General features: G+C 39.6%; 1 protein-coding gene across 14 annotated transcripts in view; it reads right to left on the bottom strand.

Annotated features, from left to right (window-relative positions):
* The window catches only part of grip1 (glutamate receptor interacting protein 1), a 203,600-nt gene that overhangs the window by 4,869 nt on the left and 175,950 nt on the right, over positions 1-22,781 (bottom strand). For 8 of the 14 annotated variants that reach the window (XM_057323881.1, XM_057323888.1, XM_057323876.1 and 5 more), the window contains 12 exons: positions 21,752-21,832; positions 16,435-16,504; positions 13,254-13,399; positions 9,956-10,160; positions 9,529-9,668; positions 8,619-8,804; positions 5,179-5,347; positions 3,313-3,351; positions 2,898-3,009; positions 2,713-2,757; positions 554-787; positions 309-455 (listed from right to left, as the gene is read on the bottom strand). In XM_057323881.1, coding sequence (XP_057179864.1) covers positions 309-455; positions 554-787; positions 2,713-2,757; positions 2,898-3,009; positions 3,313-3,351; positions 5,179-5,347; positions 8,619-8,804; positions 9,529-9,668; positions 9,956-10,160; positions 13,254-13,399; positions 16,435-16,504; positions 21,752-21,832 — 1,574 coding nt within the window. The remainder of the gene's footprint in view (positions 1-308; positions 456-553; positions 788-2,712; positions 2,758-2,897; positions 3,010-3,312; positions 3,352-5,178; positions 5,348-8,618; positions 8,805-9,528; positions 9,669-9,955; positions 10,161-13,253; positions 13,400-16,434; positions 16,505-21,751; positions 21,833-22,781) is intronic. The other 6 variants (XM_057323880.1, XM_057323878.1, XM_057323889.1 and 3 more) reach the window with 6 other exon arrangements.

Consider the following 22,781-nt stretch of genomic DNA (forward strand, 5'->3'; position numbering starts at 1 on the left):
CCGTGTCTCCGGCTCCTTTAAAATAGCCAACAGCAGAAGCTAAATTCTCTTGATTCTAGAGAGGTTTTGATTGGTCAGGAAAGTTTGATGAGAAGCTGAAGTGCAGAACGATGTCATAAAAATTGTGGATCCATTTTAGTGGACGAGAGACTAAATGTTTATATCTTCTAAATGTAAATTTTGTCAATGTTTTGGATCACATAAGGTTAACATAATTATAGAAAAGCCTAAACCTTCCATTTTGATTTCATAGGTACTTTAAAGATTGTCCCGTCTCATAATTCAATTAGTCTTCATCACTGGCTCACCTGTAACAGACGGTCATATGGCTTCAGGCCTCCGATTTCACCGGGTCCCCCTGGACGGATGTTGTTAACATAAACCCCTTTCTCTAGTACTCCATCAGATACACTAAATCCAAAGTCTTCAAGATCGGAGTCCTTCGACAGACTCATCTGTGAATGCAACACACCACATTTAACATCATAACCACCAATGGCACCATATAATTTACATATGTTTTTATAAACACAATATTCACAGTATTCCAGACCTTATGAAGCTCAACTGGGGTGGGCGACATAATGTCTTTGATCTCCTGCTTCATTCTTCTCATGGCGAAAGCTTTTCTGCCGACGTCAGTGGGCAGCGTATTGCTACGGTTGGCCTGCGTGTATTGTTGTTTGTTGTTGCTGCGTTCCTGAAAGCTGGCTTGGCGGCCCAGGTGACTTCGAGTGGGAGACGGGTCGTGGTTTAGGCTCAGCGAGCTGCCTGACATGATGGTGGCCTGGGAGAAAATTTTATATAAATAATGAAATCGTACCATACAGAGTGCATGTGTATATGCAAGTTTTGACAGTGAAACATCCATAAAATTTTAAGTTTAACAGTTAAAGTAACACTGAACAAATAGCCTTTTTATGTCTTGCACTACAGGCTGACATCGCAAAGCATTAATGATTCAACAGTTGACAAGTTTGTGTTGAACGTCCTGTTTAGTACGTCACAAGAAGCAAAATGGGAGATGGACAACGATACACAAACTCTTAGAAACATGCACTTTTTGCAGATTGGTTTGAAACACTTCAACTTTTAACACAGCAAGCCCAAACAAACATGACCAGGGGGTGTTCCGGCGGTCTCGTCATTTGAAGATGATCTTCAAAAAAAGAACCTTGTTCTGGTTCTGTCTTTTTGAGGGGGCGCTACTGCACACGGCTAAAAACGAAACACAAATCGTTCGCAACGAAAAGCCTTGCAGCAGCTATCCCATTATGCTTTGCATGAGCCCACATGCCTTTGTTCACACCTCCCAATTCACCGTCATTCGCCGGTTTGGGTGAATGTCACTCAAACTTTATGGAAATCTGTTTCCAGGATAATGACGGGTGACCACGGACAGAGAAAACTCCAAGCCGATGCATTGTTTAAGCAGCGTTGAACCCATCAGGCCGGTGTTCAGACATTTATTCATGCACCTTATAAAAATGGACGCCGCATTCGTCAATTCAGCATATGATAAATGAACAATTGTGACTTTTGTAAAAAGCTCTTTTTGGTACACGCTACTGACACGAACCAGAGGCAAACACTTTCAATGAATCCAATGAGGGCCAAAGGGTACATTCAGTGTAAAAGCTTTTGATTTTATTGTGTTTCCACAGACTAGCGCATGCCGGAGAGCAAAGAACTTTCAAAGCGATCCCTAACGTCGAGGACTAAAAGCTTCTGTGCGCCACCGGCTACACGTAGTCCGCATTTAACTCAAGGTACCTGACAAAGCAAAGACAAGAAAATCAATCTGCTTTCATGAAGTGTTTCAAGGTTGGCCACAAAGCACGTCAATGAAACAATGCGTGACACGACGGAAGACATTATCTATTCTACGAGACAGACAAAAAAGGAAAATTTGATTGACGGTGGGCCATGACAAGTTTGCAATTCTTGTTTCTTTTTAAATGTATGAACGTTTTTGTGTTGAATGTTTGGTATTTGAAGGGACGGTTCACCCAAAAAGAAAAACTCTGTCATCATTTACTCCCCATCGAGTTATTCCAAATCTGTATATATTTCGTTGTTCTGACGAACACAGAGAGATATTTGGAAGAATGCTTATAACCAAACAGTTTTTGGCCACCATTGACTACCATAGTAGGAAAAATGACAATGGTAGTCAAAAATGCCCAAGAACTGTTTGCTTTCCTACATTCTTCAACATATCTTCTTTTGTGTTTAACAGAACAAAGACATTTATAAAGCAATTTTTCTTATGGTAGTCAATGGTGGCCAAGAACAGTTTGAACCGAAAACAAAGACATTTATACAGATTTGGAACAACTCGAGGGTGAGTAAATGAAGACAGAATTTTCATTTTTGGGTGAACTGTTTCTTTAATAGATAAAGTGTCTACCTGTTTTGGGTATGTGCATGTACTTTGCATGTCATTGTATAATGTTCAGGGATCAGGGACTAAATGCATTCATTTCATGCCTTAACTCCCATAAAACATAAAATTGACAGCCCTAAATCTAATTTTAGTTTTGAATGCACCCCCGGGATTTGAAGTGGATGCCAAAAGTGGTTGTCTGTAATGACCATAATTTTCAAGCAGGCCCTTAGCAAGAGACACGGAGCCCATTAGCACGAGGAGAACACTCGGGTGCCAGCGCTACAAGCAACTAGAAAGCCCAAAGAAAAAAGGAAAACGGGTACCAAGATGGCCAGGTTTCTCTTATTCAGAAGCCTGCCTGGCTTGTCCTGGAAAAAGAAGGACCTGTTACACAAAACCAGGGTTGGAAGAGGATGCTACTAAAAGAGACGGTGAGCCATGGAGAGGAGGAGGGGTCAAACAAGTGGACACATGATGGATGGGTGATGGACGATGGTCACACAATTACCTCAAGTTCTCGCAGGATCCCGGACTGTCCACACGTCTCTAAATCCTCTAGCGCTTGGGACCAGAAGTTCTCCTCCTGGTCCGGCTCAGTTCCGTCGTGTCCAACGGTGAACCTGATGGGAAACAACGGGACATTTTTACCACGTGGCATGTCAAAAAAGCGTCAGCCAATGAGCAGGCAGGCACCACAGTGATGAGCGCGGGAGACGGCCAATGATCTGCGCAGGCTATGGTTGGAGGTGGGGCTCTTGGAGAAACAGACAGACACCCAGTGCGGTTGGAAACACCGTGATGGACACGGCATGGCAGGCGGTGATGTCCTGGTGGATTGTGGGGCTTTGAGTTATGAGGTGAAAGGGGCCGGATTGGTTTAGGGAGGCAGTGTAGGTAACAGGCACACGGCACTGAACCCTCACCTGCTGTCTGAGATTAAACCGGTGGGCAGCGTTGACGCTCTGTAATGGGAGATCAGCTTTAATCAATAACAACACTGACAAGCCCGATAAAGACAAACTTATGAGAAATGCCAGATGTAGATTCAAACCATATCAGTCATATCTGTCACCGTTTGGTGCTGCGGAGTGTTTATGCAGTCGGCCTTTACGTAAAACGCCTTTTGAGGGTTTCCGTCTTAAAATCATTCAAATCCCACTCGGGAACAGCGAGAAAATGTGTGTAGGAAAATCTGAGGGAAGCTTTGCATTATAAGAGGTTTTTTCTACTGCACACTGCAGATGACAAGATCTGAAATAACACCAGAATACATTAAAGATAAATGTATCGGAAAAGATCCTTTTTTGTCGTTTTGGTATTTCTAGTACTGTATATATAAGCTGTAGAGCGGATTCACAGATAATTTGTGTCGAAATGGCTTAAGTCAACATGAAAGTACAATCGCGACGCATTTTACCTGCATAATGTGATGTATTTCAGAGTGAAATAGGATATTTAATGAGAACAAATGTGGAGAAGGACTTGATTTTAACAATAACAACCATCAAAACTTAGAACTTCTCTTTACTTCTGTAAAATAAAATGTTCGTATCTGTGATACGAAGGAAGTGATAGTTCACCCCAAAAACAAAAATTCTGTCATCATTTACTCACCTTCATGTCATTTCAAACCTGTATGACTTTCTTTCTTTCTTTCTTCCGCAGAGCACAAAAAGAAGATATTTTGAACAATGTTGTTAACCGGCACCCATTCACTTGCATTGGTTTTGTGTCCTTACAATAGAAGTGAATGGGTGCCGGCACTGTTCGCTAACCAACTTTCTTCAAAATATCTTCTTTTGTGTTCTGCGGAAGAAAAAAGTCATACAGGTTTGAAATGACAAGAGGGTGAGTAAATGATGACAGAATTTTTGTTTTTGAGTGAACTGTCTCTTTAAAAATCAAGGAAGCATCATCAGCAAAGTAATTCCCAATCAATAAGTGGTGACCAAATATCCAAGTGGGATTTTTCCCCATAAATCCTGAACACCTTAACTGGATGACATCACCCCAAAAAAGTTCTTGTAATTTGATAGAAGACTATATAGACGTGCACAAGTGACAACAAGAATGGTAAACGTGATTTTTGATTTCATGTTGACTTTAAGACAGTCACCATATAATATGAATTGTAAAATCCTTCAAAGAAAAATCACGGGTGATCGTAACTGCGGTTTAAGATAAATACTTTAAAAAGGCTTTGTCATTTCCATGACCCGCAGGCACACAGGGACCGTTTACGGCTTTGATCTACTGCACAATGAATATGAATTACACATTCAACAGCATAAGCTAACAGAATAAAAGTAAAATAACTCCAGAAACTATTGATCAAAGCTCTATAAAAGAGTTTTTGACAAAATTTGAATGTGTCGCATGGCTCAGTTAATATTACCAGACTGAAGAGACTATTAAACTCAGGTAGAATTATAGAAATATTGCGAGACCCATTTAAAGTGAATATTAAAATGAGAAAAAAACTGTTCAAATGTTAAGACATCTTTTGAACTCAATGATTCAGAGAATTCACAATAAATATTTTTATAGATGTGGTTAAGCACTGCTTTCCCACAATGCCTCTTACACAATCTGGTTCATGATGAAATGGATATAGACACTTCAGTTTTGTTTCAGTGTTAATAGATGAAAACCGCTATTATAGAAACTACACGTCGCTTACACAAAACTTCTTCCACTAAATTCAAGACATTGAATGTGTTCCTTTCCATTTATCCATAAAAGTTGTATTCAAAGTATGTAATGTACTTTGTAGAAGCAAGTTGACGTACCCACTAGTACTTGGCCTGTCCCATTCATCGATGCCAAGTCCAAAGTCCGGCAGGATATTGTTCCTCTGCCGACTGCTGTTGACCGGGGACAGGCTGCCCCGATTGGATTTGGCGTTCCTCCATTCGTGGCTATGAAAACTGTACCCCGATGCCTGGAAACCTGTAGGAGCTGAGACATACAAACAAACACATATTTGAAAAAACAAATGTTTGATTTAACCGTTAATCTGACAAAAATTCCCCGATAGCAAATACTTCCCAAAAGCACAGTACATTTACATGGCATTTTCTCACACATGAACACAGGTGCTCCTGGATGTTCAGGTTCCCAGGCTCCGATCATTAATCTGGCTCGAGATCTAGAGGGCAGGGGAAGGACTATAGGGAGAGCGGAGAACAACATGCTTGCTGTGTTCACACACTCATTCACGGAGGGAGCCGCAGATTTATGCTTTATGCCTTTTCGTCTGATTCTTCCCCGGTGACCACCGCCGAGCGCAGCGCAGCCTGGGGGCTTTAAGATTCACCAGCAATTCAATAAGGATTAACTGCTTGTGATTTGTTCACCCCTCAGGGCTTTGAAAGAGGGAAGAATGCTTAATGGGATTCTCTAGATAGCTGTTTTGGTTTTATGTTCCCTTTTAGAAAAATAAGAGTTGGAAAATTAATAATGATACAGGCAAGACTCTCTTTATTTGAATAAACTGCTAGCGTTGCCTGGCTAAGCCCCGCCTCGATTCATCGTGATTAATTGATTCCACAATAAATGTTTGTGTTTATATAATATGTGTGTGTGTGTGGCTAGTATAAATAAATAAACAAACAAACATATATGTACTTATATATACAGTACGTGTCTATTTATACCTAATATTTAAAATGAATGAATTGATATACATTTATGTAAATATTTGTTCTATACACATGTTTGTTTGTGCATTTTAATCGCGATTAATCGATTTGACCGCACTAGTTTTTTTATGTCATTTAGGGGCAGGATTATCCGAAATGTATTTTACCACAATTATATTGTTATTATTGTTTTATTATTTAAATATTGTGTACATTTTACACACAAAATAATATATAATAATATAAAAGTCTCTTTACCTCACTTATATTGTGAGTTTATTCCGTTGGCCAAAAAAATAAATAAAATCAAAAATCAATCCGACTGATTGCATTAATAATTAAAAAAAATATATATATTGTGATAATATCATTACCTTGAATTATTCCGACCATGTTAGTCATGTGAAAATTTGATATTGTGACAGCCCGAACCACAATAACAGACTGCCGTGGACACAAAAGATTTAAATAATGCCGCAGACGTCCACACCCAATGTATATCATTTACTAGAAGTCTAGCATATGGATTTTTTTACTTTGTATTCCAGTTCTAACGTTTACAATCAGGTTGGGCCTTATCATCAGATCCAGCTGCAGTATGAATTCCACGAGGGCCGATGCTTTTCCAGCAACCTTGAATTTATGCTCTGTCCACATCATCCATAATTTAAGGGCCAGATTGCTTCTCCCTGCGAATGGCTTTCGTATCTCTGTAACCATCCGAGATTCATTTATGTGGGGGGGCGCTTCAGGTGAGGTTAGCAGCTCTGTATGAACCTGTTAACATGGGTGAGAGTGTCTGTCTCTCTATCTCCTTTTCTCACTCCCATAAGGGTGAGACGGGATAAAAGGCACGAGGAATGAAAAGGTGGCCATGAGATGAAATATGTCACCAGCCCTGGGATGAATTAATCATGGCTGTAAATGAAAAATGACGGATGATGTCATTTGGTTAGAAACGGGAACGAGCTAAAGCTTCTGCTCACTGATAGGCTAATTATAATTCATTTTTATAGACCCAAACCGTGAGATATCAGTAGAGCTGTCAACTGTGTAATCTAATTAATTGATATCATCATCTGCCTGAATCGCTCCAAAATTTCCTTACGGAATTCACGTCCGGGGGCATGGTTGTTTGGAAAGAAAAGTTGGCCTCCCAACCAACCTGACATGGCAACATTGGTGTGAGTTTGGGGGCGGGACTATCTGTTTATCCAAACAATGGTGGACAGGATGAGTGTTTGCAAAAGAATGAAATTTCACTAAATGTTTCATTCGGTGACACTAGTGGTAAAAACAGACATCTAAGCATAAAGTATCTACAAAACAAAAACGAAACACATTAGGCTTATTTACAAAAAACGTAAAACTTAAATAAAAACAAACAAAAAAACCTTTCACAAAACACTGCTGTAATCGCTTCATAACCATTCTGTTCTCATAATAAATTGCTTTGTATGTATTACAACCGTGTGGACCAACTAACAAATCGTTATTACAGTTATTGTTTTCACTAAACATACACGGATCTGCGTGGGAGCAATACCTACAGGGATTATTCATATCCGAACGGCAACGATTCCACAGAACATTAAAATGTGCGATGTGCCTACTTGACATGCTCGGTGCAAAAGCTGATTGTATTTGTCTTGACCAGGAGGCCTCAGTGAGAGCTGATTGTAATCCAAACACATTGCCGGCGAGTTACACAAATGGTCGTGTGCATCCCAGCACTCATCTGGACTCATTTTCCATTTAGTAAAATAATGCATTTTTCCCATATTTCCCGCCAGCTGGCCTAATAAAAGACACTTCCCAATGCAGATTACTGTAAATAATTACCAGGGTAAATACACATTTGCAAGTCTAGAGAGAAATGCAATCTCAATTAAACCTACATTACACCTGCTGGGCTAAACTCCCAAGATGCAATGGGGCCGACAGTGCTTAGAGCTGTAGTTAAGCGTGAGAGATCCAGAGGTGTAATCTTAAGAACAGGTGGCGTATCCATGGTGACCATAATGTTCAGGTTATAAAAGACACGGTAGACATGTTCCATGAGGATAATGCTTCTTGTTAAGAACAGATCAAAGAGTAACATTCCAATATGATCAAGATGTCAAGATGTGCTCCAGATGTGTCCATCATGATGCATCATACTTGAATATACGTGAATATTATTTTGGCGCTAAACTTAACGGGCGAACTTTTCTATATCATTGCTATGCACTGCGCATTGCATAAACATAAGGATACTTATTTCAGTGTCAATACCCGACCGAACCCCATTTTTAAACTTTTGAAACAAATCTCAGCTCATTTGCAATTACAAACCGAAGCGCCCGGCAGAACATTCCAGAAGACAGATGTAATTTTTTAATATAAATTCCGAAATTAATTCAGCGAGAAACTTCCAGCAAGCGAGACATTTCACATCATTATGCTGAAAAAGCAGAAACCAAATTTTGCCCAGTGGGATAGACGAACCGGGAGCTTATTTATTACAATAAAAACTGTGATGTCGAAACGCTCATTGTGTTTCATAAAAAGCGCTAAAACACTCGAAAAGAACAAACGCTCAAATGTACCCTGCGAGCTGAAGGTGGCGTCAATGGCCGAGCCATCCCAGGATTCTACGGCGCTGTCCACGCTGGGGATGGTGGTGGAGTAGATGTCAGAGAGTTTAGCGGGTTTTTGCCCTGCTTGACTCTCGTCCTCCATGTCGCTCAGATCATTCAATCGACCGGGTATTGGAGGCTGCTTTGGGCTTGCCACTACAGACAAGAAAAAAAGAAAGACAGAAATTATTGTTTGAACCCACAGATAATAGGGCAGCAGAGAAACTCAGACTAAAGATCAGTGCTCATTTTGATCTTTTTATACTTGGAAAGAAACTTTATCTTGTTCACTGTCAGTACAGTCACTCAACAGTATGCGATAGATGTGGACAAAGCGTCCTTGTAATGACTCACGACTGCACAACATTATTGAACTTTAGAGTTGAGAAAGAAATAAAAATAAAAGTCTTTTGACCACTGTTGCATATATAAAAAACCAGTTTGAAATAAATAAAAAAATTGTGTGAGCGTGAGACTTTGTACTACTTTACAAAGCTTTAAAAGCTTCAACCAAGCAACCCGTAATCTAATATAGTTAAAATAAAGTCAAGATACCCTTTTAAAAGATCATTTCTGTTTTGCAAAGGCTAACATAACTAGTAAATGTATTATTATATGACTGAGACAAAACAATGAAACATTTAATAAAACAGGATTTTACTAAATACTATGCTGAAAATGGTCAAATCTTTGTTTTCCCAAATTGGTTCATTAGTCATTGGAAACAGGAGCCCATTGTTGTAAAAGCTAAAAACAAAACAAGAAAAGGTGCAAAATAAAAAACAAGAAAAAACGAGTAGATTAGATGTTGCCTCTTTATCTTCCCAACATTGATGTGTGAAGCTATTTTGTCAAAATACGTGCGTGCGACAGCACTTACACTCTCCCTGTTTCTTGATCTTCAGCGTGACTGATTCTCCGGCCATCTGGAGCAAGTGAATTGCCTCGCTGAGAGGTTTGCCTTTCAAACTGTTGCTGTTAATGGCCAGGATGCGATCCCCAACGTGTATTGCACCGGTCCTGCAGACATGACAGCACACAAGTGTCTCATCACAGGCATCTAAAATGCCTTTTAAAAGCCTTCTCTATAGTCGTATTTACAATAATCGCTTTATTAATAGAAAACCTTATTAATAAAGCTCATCCGATATACTGTAGCTCGCAAGTTCACGGGTTTGATTCCCAGGGAACCCAATGTAGTGATAAAACATAGCTTGAACGGTAGCAGCTTTGGATAAAAGCACCTGCCAAATGCATTCGTGTAAATGAGCGGTGTATAAAATAGCATATAATCTCAACAGTAGTACCTCTCAGCCAGACCGCCTTTAGTGAGACTGGAGATGATGATGGGGTCGAAGGGCTCCTCGGTGCCTGAGATGGTGATGCCCAGCGGCCCACCGTAGCGTTTCAGCTCCACCGTGTATATGATGGCACCGGAGGTCTCCTGCTCGTCTGCAACACAGGCCAACAGCACACGGGCGTCCCTATCAACACTGCCATCACGTAGGATACCTCACAGAGGGGCAGAGAGCAGAGCGAAGACACCCCTCACAACACCGGACAGAGAGAGGAAGTCAGGGGGCGGGGGGAGGGAGGTATGGTGAAGGAAGTTGATGGAAGAGGAAATAAAAGATGGGTGGAAAGAGAGGGGAACTAATAGACAGAAACCGAACAGAAACGCTAGGGCTGTGCTATCTTAGTACAAAACAATACAACAGAAGAGAAAAAAGCGAGGTTTTGAGGCTTGTTGCCACAATAATTTGATGTCTTTGAATAATCTCTCTTTGGGGCTTTGTATGCATATATTGATATATGCAGTAATTTGGTTAATCGTGATTGATTTGCTTCATCAGGCGACATATTGTGCCGTGATTTCATTTATCACTTGAAATTGTCTAACAGCCCTAAAAACACAATCAAACTATTAAATAAAACTGATTGTTAATCAAAAGGTAATCAAATGGAGAGAAACGGAGATGTGTAAAGTAAAGTCAACTCAACTTAGGTATGATGTGAGAAAACGGAAAAGCCGTAGTCGGAAAACAAAGTGAAAGCAGAGGAAATACATGGCAGTGCAAAAATGGAGATATTCACATGCATAATACAAAAAATGGGATATTGACTTTGTGATCCATTTTATGGAAGCCCTTTCATCGGCTTCAGAAATGGATGCTGCACCTACCGCTACAAATCATTTCACAGGCCGGCAGCAGAGGTAAACCCTATGGCCTGGACCCACAATGCCTTTCAGCAAACCAAATGTCATGTGTAAATGAATTATAGAAGTGAACTCTGTTGTGTTTGTGTGTGCGTGGTGTATTTTAGGAATTCACTCACCAACAGCTTCAATGGTATAGTGAGTAAGACGCGTGACTAGTAATTTTGACACTATTGCGATGCAGGTTCGAATCCACCTTTCGCTTGTCTATCACATCTTAAATCACGCAGGCATTTATTTTCAACAAAATGTTTTAAATAATAAAGTGCATGGAAGGTTAGGGGTAGTAGTGAGGTCTTTAATGTCGGCAAATGCTAATAAATTGGCAATTGTTGATTTTTATTTTAACAGTCACATAACAATCTCATCTGCCCAATAATATTTGTTACGTTATCTGTGAATATATGGCCTTCCGGTAGCTCAGTGGTTATGAGTATGGCGCTAGCAACGCCAAGGTCATGGGTTCGATCCCAGGGATTGCACATACTAAAAAACTAAATGTATAGTATAGTGCAATGTAAGTCGCTAGCGTCTGCCAAATGCATAAATGTAAATATATTTAGATGTTGTTATGACAACATCTGGCTGTGGGTTTGAAGCGATTGTCCCACACAGTATAAATGACAGATGGTTTAGGCCCGATTAAAATTTTGCGTCTTTGCCACACGCATATTGGTTATTTTAAATGTAGATGCGCGGCAGGCACGCGCAAATAGGGGGCGACGCGGTCGCGACACGCACATTTTTCTAGGCACAATAGGAACAATAATAGTTTTTATTTAATGTTTCAAAAACAGATGACGAAATAGAAGCAAAAGTTAGAGACTGCAGGTTCAAAACAACACCAAAATAATGCATAACATTTTTACACCATCTAAACAGTAGAAGCTACCGTATAACATCACCGAAACCTACTTTTATTTATAAAGCGGTTCATAAAATATTTCCTCATAACACTCAACATCTATTAAAAGCTTAACCTCACCATTTGGCACGTCTACCTTAAGAGGAAATGTGCTAAAGAGAAGACGACTAGAGGAAAACTCAAAGACCCTCAGGGCAATACTAATGAAGGGCTGATATCTGCCAGATCATAACATTAACTTTCCCACTTTACAGCAGGCTATGTTTGTGTGTGCGTACATTTGTACACGCAGACCGTCTGTGCTGGGGGTCTGGGAATGTTCGTTAACACGAGGTCGGCTCATTACGCCTTTGTTTTTCAGACGATGGACTAATGGAGAGTTCGGAGGGAAATTACCCCATTTAGCACGCAAGTCAGGGCCCTCGCTCATTCTGCTGATGGTGCCCTTGATGATTTGTTGTCACAGCTCTAAAAAAAAAGCGTGTGCACAAAACGAATGTCAACCCTAATGTTCTCAGCGAGAAAGATCTAAACGATCTTTTTAGCTTTGAGCAAACAAGCATGAGGTCTTTTCTGCGCTTAGACACGCAAGGAGCCGTTCTATGGATGCGATGTATGAAATATAAATGTGACATAAAAGGCACTGCGGTTATTTTTTGTTGTATACATACGAAGCTTCTGAAGAGGACAATGGTGCAGAGGATTGTGGGTAAATGGTTTTGAAAGGTTCACAGTGGTTCTCAAAGGCAGGGTGAAGGCTACGAGGGATTCTAATCAGATAATTGAACCAAATGAGCATTAAATTGGGGCGATTAAACACAATTTTCCTCTACGTGCACAATGTTAAGTGTGAAAGATGAGAGCGTGGATACGAGGGAAGCTCTGTATGTTGTTCAATCTCTCTAGGAGAAGTGACGGGTTTGTTAGACGGTTAGGTGGGGATAATGGTGACAACTTCATGCCACGTCAAACCATCCCTTTTAAAGGGATAGCTCACCTAAAAATGAAAATATTTTTTATCATTTACTCATCTTCGCGTCATTCCAAACCTGTATGACTTTTTCTGCAGAGCACAAAATTTTGAAGGATGATGGTAAGCAAACAACATTGGCCCCCTTGACTTCCATTGTACGGACACAATACCGCAGAAACATTTTTCAAAATACCTTCTCTTGCGTTCCACAGAAGAAAAAGTCACATAATGGCTTTGGAGGACTCATCTTTCACAAAAACAAAGTTCTCATCTGTGTATTGTGCTTTAGGAATTCATAGCCAAGAACACTTCAATGCTTTCTCTCACCCTGTCCTTACTTTGTCCTTGGTACATCTACTTGAAACCAGATTATATCAGAGCAAGGTAATCAGCCGAGTTTTTATAGTTAATTCATGATCTTGATTCTAGCTAATAAAACGTTGCTATTATAAGTCATTGCTGATGCAGTTTCTTTCGAACTTGCCCGGTAGTTTTTTAGTCGTTTAATGTGTGTGTTTGAGTGGGAGGGTCGCAGGGACTCTGGGGTACCTGAGTTGTCCTCGTCCTTGCGTATCTTCAGTTTGACCAAGTCCTCGCATTGCTGGAGGATTTGAACCGCGTCCTCCATAGAGCAGTTGTCCAGACGGATGTTGTCTATCGCCAGAAGCTTATCGCCGAGCTCTAGGGTGCCCGTCCTTTAAAGGAATACAAGCAAAAGTGAAGAGTTTTAAAATGTTCCTCTATTTACACACACATACAGTTTTAGCGGTATTGTTGCTTTAGTTGTACTGTATGTGGGATTCAAGTAATGCTGAGGACATATTTCACTATAAAAGAAATATGAAATTACTTATTTAAGAGTATCAAGATTCAGAGTCATGCAAAAACATCTTAATTGAAAAATAGTCAAATTATTTTGTTAAACACCATATTTTTTGGTATTTGGTATTATATATATTTTTTAGTATTTATTGAACAGCTTTTAACTTATGCTGTCTTTTGTATATGTTAGAATCAAATACAATTAACAACAATTAAATTAATTAAACATTATGGTAATGAAAATGTATAAAAATGTTTAAGAAATGTATTTTTTCTTTTTATTATCATCCTTTTATAACGTCATTAAAGATAAGTTTATTAAAAAAGTAACATAGAAAAGTAAGTAAATAGTATAAAGTATGTATAATGTATATTTAAGATAAATAGTTTTAAGGCCCTTTAGGTATTTTCTTCACACTTATTCACAAAATATAAAAAACGAGATCTGAATAGATAAAAATCAACATTAGAAAAAAACCCTCATCTCTTTTAGGAAAATATGACTTCTTGTTTGTTGGGGTTGAAATGTGATCAGGCAACGTTTTTATATTTCTTAAGTGTTTATTCAGCTTTCATTTTTTATGAAGCAACTATAGCAAGCTTTCCACAAACTCAAAGCACATCCCCGGGCCGTCTCAAATTGTTTTAAGGGAAAGGTTATTCACTCAGGCATGTTCGTTTTCACAGACTTTCACACTCATTTCATTGCAGTCTGAAAGAAACCGCATGTATTATTCAGGGGACTGACCGTGATACACAGTCAAGAGCAGCCGCAAGCACTGATGTAGATCCAAATAAAAAAACAATCACTTCCTGTTATCGTACTGTTCTGCCATTCCATAAACGATTTTCCTCATACATTTATTGGACGTAATTTCACCTGAATGCGCAATTATTCCACCACATCTTCAAATTAAATGCCTCACTTATTTTTAGGCTATTTAAAAAAAGATGAAATGGGCGTCAGGCAGATTTTAAGGACTGTCATCTAAACACAAAGACAGACTCTTTAACCATTCCACGTTTTGCAGTTCAGATCATAACCTGATTCATAGGCCAACATGTGTTAAATTATATAAAAGTACAGTAAATTATAACGTGTGCTGAAATTGTGGTAATTAGCTGGTACACATCCCCATAACCACCCACACGGTTACCATGGAGACCATTGTTTGATTTTTATTAGATAGGCTTTTTACGCTTTAATTACATAGACGAATTAAGGAGAATTCACCAATATTACTTTCTTTATTCGGTGGAAGACATTGAGATTATAGCAAATCCTCATTGGTTGGTCATGTGACACATACAGTAAAAACTAACTGTGTCTGGTGTAAGTGTGCCTTTGGACCTTGGGTGTGATATTTCACTGTATGGAAAAAATTTCCATTAAAGAAATTCATATTGATTTTGAACGATACGAGGATGAGCAAATTATAGTTATTTTCCGACGAAAACCCATTTCTTTAATGATCCGGTACAGTTCTGCATGCTCTCTATAAATGCAGAACATTCTGGAAATCTATTTTCGAAACATCCCATTTAAAAAATGAACTGCCGTGCATGGAAAACGATTTCTTCACACTTAAGCATCTTTAATCAGATACTAATCATGATACTAAACCGTCCGTTTCTGGCCCTGGCATGCAAACGTTTGGACTCTCATTCAAATCAGCAAGCGGATAATGTCACGACATCTGCGCGGAGACTTCAGGGAGAATGCCGAGCTTTACGCTATCTGCATCGAGCTGGGAAAGCAGGCTTATGCAGATAAATGCTAATTTTCTTCGGCTACAGAAGAGGGCTTCTGATTTGGCGCGGCTGGGAGAACATGAAGCCCTCCATATTGACGCAAATCTCAGCAGCGGCCCTCGGGGAAGTTGTTTGACTGCATTGTTGTTGATTGGGATTGTGAGGTCTATACGGGGTTCCGAGCTGTGAAATCGAATCAGCTGTTCTCAACTAAAAATGTACCGTCAAAAATATGCCTTGAATTTATTGACTAGAATAGATTTCACAGTGTAGAAATATTGCATACAGCTGTGGGAAAAATAAGAGACCCATTCCAAATTTTTCTTTATTCAGCATTTTTAGATTTTTGTGGCCAATCCAGGCCAGTGTCTGTTGAATTTCAACAAAATCCAACCTCAGATGTCACATAAAGTCATCTAACAGCATGACAAAGACACATGACAACTGTGATAAAAATGAAGGGTATCACATAAAAAAGATGTTTTTCCTAAACACATGTACAAATATTACTGTTGTATTGCTTAAGAGTAAATATAAACGTGTTTTCTTTGCAGTATTTAAGATCTGAAAAAATACAGAGCATCTTTTCCTTTTTTCTTATTTATTTCTCCAGTTTTTATTTTATGTAAATAAACGCAAATAGAAACAATATTTTATTTGAAATTTGAGAGAAAAATTGTTAGTAATTCACAAAAAATATTAAAAATTAACCCCCCAAAAACCCCCTATAAATAGTAAATTCAGAAAAACTGAAAATAATTTTGAAATGGTCTCCTTATTTTTACGCGACTAAATATTGATATATTCATAAAGTAAACAAAGGGCAACTCCAACTCAAGAAGCCAGCCATTTATTTGATAAACTTTCACTTTTCACAGTTTGCAGTGCAAGGCATCTTTCAAATAAATATATTTGCATTTAATATACATTGTTGAGCAACGCTGGAGCATTGCGCTCTTGGATATAACACAAAATCCATCCGCTTTGAATCTTTATTTAATACATTAAACCGTGAGGTGCTGGTGGGTGTTTATGTAACGGAGGTTGTATAAAATGAGTCACACCGTTTGCATGAGATTAGCGTTTCTACAGAATTTAAGACTATACAGTATATTCAAAAGAAGATGTGGTGCGAGCCGATGACGTGAGACGGTACCTGTGTGCCACACTTCCTTTCTTAATTTCAGAGATGATGAGAGAGTCTCCGGGCTTTCTGCTGGAAGGAGCTGCGAAAAGAGAAGAAAACAACAGAACTGATTTGTTGTCACAATCCCATTTATTCTCTGCAGGCAACACTCCTGTTTAAGTGTGAGTCATCCTTAGCAATTAAGAGCTTGAATTACGGCTCTTAAAGGAGCAGGCCATCATTAACAAACAAGTGGCAGGTATTAGTGTTTGAAAACTTTAGAGAAACTCTGTTAAGGTGATTCAACACAAAACACCAAAGGTTGTAGATTTTCTGTTTTAAGATGTTAAAAGATGTCACCGAGGTTGTCGCCATGCATTCTGGGATTGCTGTGTGTGAAGAATGCATGTGATGCTGTGTTAGATTTTGGCTCAATTTATCTCATAAGGCAGCATCATTTTTGGATTGGATTTGGACTGTTTGGAGCAGTCAGAAGCATGTCTATGATGTCTAAAAATGTCTTCCAGATTTGGACACCGACCCATCAAATGTATTAATGCTTTCAGGCAGCCCTGGTGGTCATATGCTTGTTCGACAGTGGGGACAGATGCGGATACATAACCACATGTCATATGTGGTCCCTTGCACACCAGTAGCATCTGGGGGTGTGATATTAAACTTCTCTAAGGACGCACAGTGGCATTTTCACTCAGAGCTGAGAATGATTCATGTTCGCATTTGTATTTTTATACCCGCCGTCACATCATGCAGCCAATGCAATGAGACAAGGCGAAGCGTAAGCCCCGCCCCCTTTAAACCATGAGACCCCACCTACAAGTGATGCCGACATAAGCCAGAGGTGCTTAACATGGTGCTGGGTTTTGTTTTTTTGGTTTATGTTTCAGTTCCTGAAGCTACTAAGGAGTGCTAAATAAGAGAGACTTATTCCAAGTGCTGCGAAATCAAACCTCAAGTTATACCCAAAGCTTCAGAGCCACTTTATTTAGTTAATTTGACCCCAATGACACCTAAATTACCACTTATTTTGTCTAAACTGCCGGCAGAGCCAGACTAGAGTGTAGAAAGAGAAAACTGAGTTTCTGTTTCCACAAACAAACTACTCTGTGATTTAATGATTTGAAAGAGAAAGGTCAAAGATTCAGCCTAGAATCTCCGAACATCGCAAGCTTCAGTCAAAAGAGGAAAAGAATTGCTTCAGGGCTGTCATTCAGAGCTGACTTTGAAGCTATCCGAGAACAAACCGTCACCGTGTCAGCAACATGGGTGCTGAGATAATTCAATGTTAGCGCGTTCCTGGACGGAATAAACACGTTTCCTGATCGGCGTGAAGAGAGAGTGACAACCGGTGATGATAAGGACATCTCGCCATATGCTGCATTGTCGAGTGATGTCACTTTCAGATGCTGCACAAAATCCAAACTTGCCGAACTCGAAACTGCTCGGATAGATTTTGGGCATGTGTACAGATAAAAAAGCATTCTCAATGACACACGTGCATTCATAAAGTTGTGCACAACTATATAAACAAATACAAAGTGAAAGAACGTCTTTGAAGGCAAACAACATAGGCTGCGTTCACACAGTTATTGCTCATGACTGTTTTTTGTACAAACAGATGACTCTGGAATTGTCTTGTTTACACAACAGGTTACAAAAGCGGATTGAATTCTGTCTATGAACAATGCGATATGATGATGGTTGTTGTATTCTGACAAACTTATAGGGTGCATTCAGGTTAATTGGGACGCTTTTTGACATTCAACTCGATGTCAAAAAGTGTCCAAATCAACATGAATTCACCCTATTTATCATTCTCTTCGTTTAAAGGAAGGACATTTTTACCTACGTATCTTACCTATTCTTACCTCATAAGTTGAGTTTCTGTAGCTGGAGACCTTAAGAACTGGTTTGTGGCTGCAGATTTGTCATAGTCTAAGCTTCCGCTTGCACTGCTCTTTGGAGTAACGGTGATAAATAGCATGGCCAACCCATTGTCTCTGAAACTGCTTGGTCATGTTAGGCATGTCAAATGACCGGGTCTGGACAGGTGAACAGTGTTGCACAAGCTAAGGGTCAAACTAAAGCAAAAAGTAAACTTGCTATGTGCATTAGCAATGTTGTTTTCTCCAGTGACCATGGTGAACAGGTAGGTGATGTGTTACTGGGACCTCGCTTCTTTACTGATGGATAACGTATTTACGAAACGCGCTCTGTAGAGCAGTTTGTCCGATTAGCGCTACTGTAGAAACAACATGGCGAATTCCATGCAAGGGAACTCACGGTGTATGTAGATAGAAATGGCTCATTAAAAGATAATAAAAACATAACGCTTCATTTTGTAAGGTCTTTATACACCTCTGAAGACATAGTTATGCATTTCTGTCAATAGATCCTCCTAAAGATGCACTGGACTTTTAAAGCAACATCCTTAAGAACAGCATAGCCGCAGAACTGTCTAGCAACATCATTGCGACTTCTGCACCACCCATGTTAATTTATAAAAAAAAAAGTTTATTCTGACAGTTTCTTTGACAATTGATGTTGCACGTTCTGGCTCCCTGTCACAGTGATGGATTAAGACATGCATGTAGAGAAACGCATGCAGGTGCATATAAAAATATACTATATATCACATTCTCTAATCCACAATGAGCTGCCACCTGGAGAATAAGATGAGGTAATGTTTAAATGCAAGTAAACAAGACATCTATAAAGGTGTCGCTCTACGGCTTTATTAGCACCTGTGAAATACAGGCCACGCAGAGGCACAAAGCAGAAAGCCATTAAACCCTTGAGGAAGGCCACAAGAGCTCAGCAAAGCCCATATTCATAAATCAGCACGCGGGTAAGGACGGCCTGCTACGCCTCCCTCTCTCGAATCCTAAATCATACAAGTTGACTTTCTCTGACGTGCTATTGGCCCCGAGCCGAGCGCGGGCATAATTGAGCAGACTTTCTTTTGCATATGATGCATTTCCTCGTGGGACACGAGAGGCCCGCTTTAATAGCGTGGCATTTCTTATAGCTTTGTAAGTGCCTGTGATATTACTCTGCACTTCACCTACAACACTTTGTCTTCATTTGTTAAAAGCAAGAGCTCCGCCCACTCAGTGCTAAATCCCTCCCTGAGGAGCCTTAAAGATGGGGTAACATGCTATTTCATGCATTCTGACGTCTTTACACTGTTAAACGTGCTGGCTTCTCATGCTTAACATGGTCAACTTGTCAAAAAACGAGATGGACGTGTGACGTAGTATTTCGGTGCTCGATACACTCCCCCAGCACTCCAACTTGTTTCGGAAAGTTTTTTTTATAAGTCTGGATCCCTAAAATTCTTTTATTTTTAATACACCCTCATGTCATTCCAAACCTGTATTACTTTCTTTCTTCTTAGAACACAAAAGAAGATATTTTGAAGAACGTTGGTAACCCAAACAACATTGACTTCTATTGTATGGACCCAAAACCACAGAAACATTTCTCAAAATATCTTCTTTGTGTCACCCAGAAGAAAAAGTCATGACTACATAGTCATGTTATTTTGAATAACATGAGGGTTAATAACATTTTTGGGAGAACTATTCCTTTAAATATCTATTTGAAGCTGCTGTCCCCTTTGCAACTGCATGAAAGAGCGTTCTTCAAAACTGCATCATTTGTGTTTCTTAAATGAACAAAAGTATGAGAGTAAATAATGAATTAAGTTTTGGATGAAGTATTTTTTCAATGGATATGACTAAATCTTTGAGGGTACACAGTGGAAGGAGACCCTGGAGAACATTTGAAGAATTTTTTAATGATCTGAAACAGAAGCCACTATGTTATTTCAATAGTTCATATGGTTCATTAAGAAAGCTCAGACAGCTGTAAAACCAACAAAAAGCTTACTGGGAATAGCTTGCTGTTATTCCTGAGCATATCTACACAACAGATCCAGGGAGAAATCGCGCCTTCAAATTAGCGCGGACACCACACAACATGTGCACCAACAATGTAATAAATACTTTCATTTAGAAAGCGAGGAGGAAGACAGGCAGAAATTGCTTTGGAGGTAAACAACTCCAGGGCTTCATGAGGCAATTACCGGTGGGCTGTTGCACGGGAGCCATGGATGCGAAACCATTTGACAAAGCCTTCGCTGACTAAAAGCAGACGGTTTCTATCATAATGCTGTAATGGAGAAAACAGTCAATATGACAAAACAGAGCTGGGATGAGTTGATGAATCACTCCGGCTCGACATCACGGGCGGCATTGATGAAGCAGCTGGCAGGGCCTTCGAGCGATCGGCACGTGGGGTTTGCGAACGGATCTCTGCGGTGCACCGACTGCCGACGGAAAACTGATTGAATCTGCGGGCGGATCTACATCTAACATTCCTCACGAAAAGTCAGGTGATGGTAAACGAATGAAAAACGAGAGAGGAGACACAGTGTGTTCTCTGGAGTGAGAAGGGAACGACCTGATATTTATTTTCATGAAAACGAGCTCCGTTTATGAGCCTCTGGGAGATGATGGCTGAAAGCTGGTCTGCTTTTAAAGGACAGGGGAGACAATAATGGCTCGAAAACGGTCAAGGGGAAAATGGGGAGTGATATATTACAATGCTTAGCTGTTGCAGAAACGAAGGACGGTGGAGGGTCTAGTAAAATACGTCTGAAGGGATAGTTCTCTTCATAATTAAATTCTGTCATCGGCTACACACCCTCATGTCGACCCGGACTTGTATAACAAAAGTAATCAAAATGTCAAAGCTGTGCTAGTCTATACAATAAAAATGCATGATGTTTACTAGCTGTCATGGACAGTTGCACATTTTGTGTGGTTTATTAAATTTAAAAAACGCAGAGTCGTGGGTTCGAATCTCAGGAAACACAGAGCAAATTGATACAGTAAATCACTACTTTGAATGCACTCTGCCGCTTTGAATAAAAGCAATAGTCAAGGTTCAAATACTTCAATTCATGAACAACTTTAAAGAATGTCCAGATAAGGGTATATCTTGTGAGCAACAAAGCACTTTCCCTCAGTATTCTAACAAGCAGCATGATTTATCCAGTCAACCGTGACGTAAAACCCAGAAATTCTGAAAAGACTGCTAATAAAATTTAAAAGGAAAACTCTAAGGACTGCATACTTCCATACATTTACATTCATACAGTCGGCAGACGCTTTTGTCCAACGCAACTTGCAGTTCACATATGCATTTCTCAGTATGCGCATTCCCTGGAACTCAAAACCCATGACTTTGGTATCAACAGCTGCATGCTTCATCTTGAATCTAGGTTAACAATTTGCATACTACACCAAAAAAAAAACCCGCTTACAGCTGATAGTGATGCCCAGCTCCACACCTGGCTTCTTCGGTAGCTTCACATGGAAGGTTCCACTGCTGGGGATGACTGATTCTAGATGAGACAGAGAGAAACAGAGAGCTTTATCAAACACAAGCCTATCTAGCAACATTTCCCTGGATTTATATAGCACTTTAAATCAGAAGCGTGGAGATTCGATACCAAACCAACGCTTGTTAAAATGGTTTGCCGATTGTTAAAATTCAGAAAAGTCCTTTTGTCAGATAGAAAGAGATAAGACCCAAAAGCTCAGTCTGGCAGAGATCTTCAGAAATCTCAATAGAAAAACATTCCTCTCTTGGGCAGTGAATCAGGAGCAGAAAGATTGAAAGTGGTGCCAAACCTGTTCAAACGACAAAAAAAGAAAAGAAAAATGCACCGCACTCCAGCGACCAGCAATTACATATAAAGGCCACTGCTCCTGGAACCATCATTCAATAATTCAAGCGAGCTCATTTCCTCCAAACCAACAAAAGAGTCACAGAAAGCAACCACCTGGTCTGAGAGATGATAAATGCACAAAGTGTGAAAACACCGCAAAGCTGATCAGTTCCTAAAAAAATCATTATTATTTTATCGGCAAAAGCACTTGTTGTATAAACCCTTCATATATCAAAAGAAACCAAATTTCATCATTCATCCATTCAAAAATAACAATTGCTCAGGGGTGACCATTGTTAAGGTGTACCGCCTTACATAATACACACGCTTTTGTTTTAATCTTCCATTGGATGTTCAGCATCATCTTGTAAAAATGACGTTTTGAACAGACTAATACAAAATCAGGATGTTAAAATCAGCCAATCAAAAATAGCTTCCAGTTTTGTGAGCAAAAAAAAAGATTTTTTTAGCTAAATGAAAACAGCTAAATATCAAACCACAATAATAAGACACAACACGTAGCTGACAAGCTAATTGCAGTCATTCCAAGGGCCAGACCTGGCGTACTGCGCCTGTACTCTAGAGATGGAAAGAATAAGAGAATATGCTGTGTGGTTCTTGT

Source organism: Triplophysa rosa, linkage group LG24 (genome assembly GCF_024868665.1).
Source record: "Triplophysa rosa linkage group LG24, Trosa_1v2, whole genome shotgun sequence".
In the NCBI taxonomy this organism is placed as follows: domain Eukaryota; kingdom Metazoa; phylum Chordata; class Actinopteri; order Cypriniformes; family Nemacheilidae; genus Triplophysa; species Triplophysa rosa.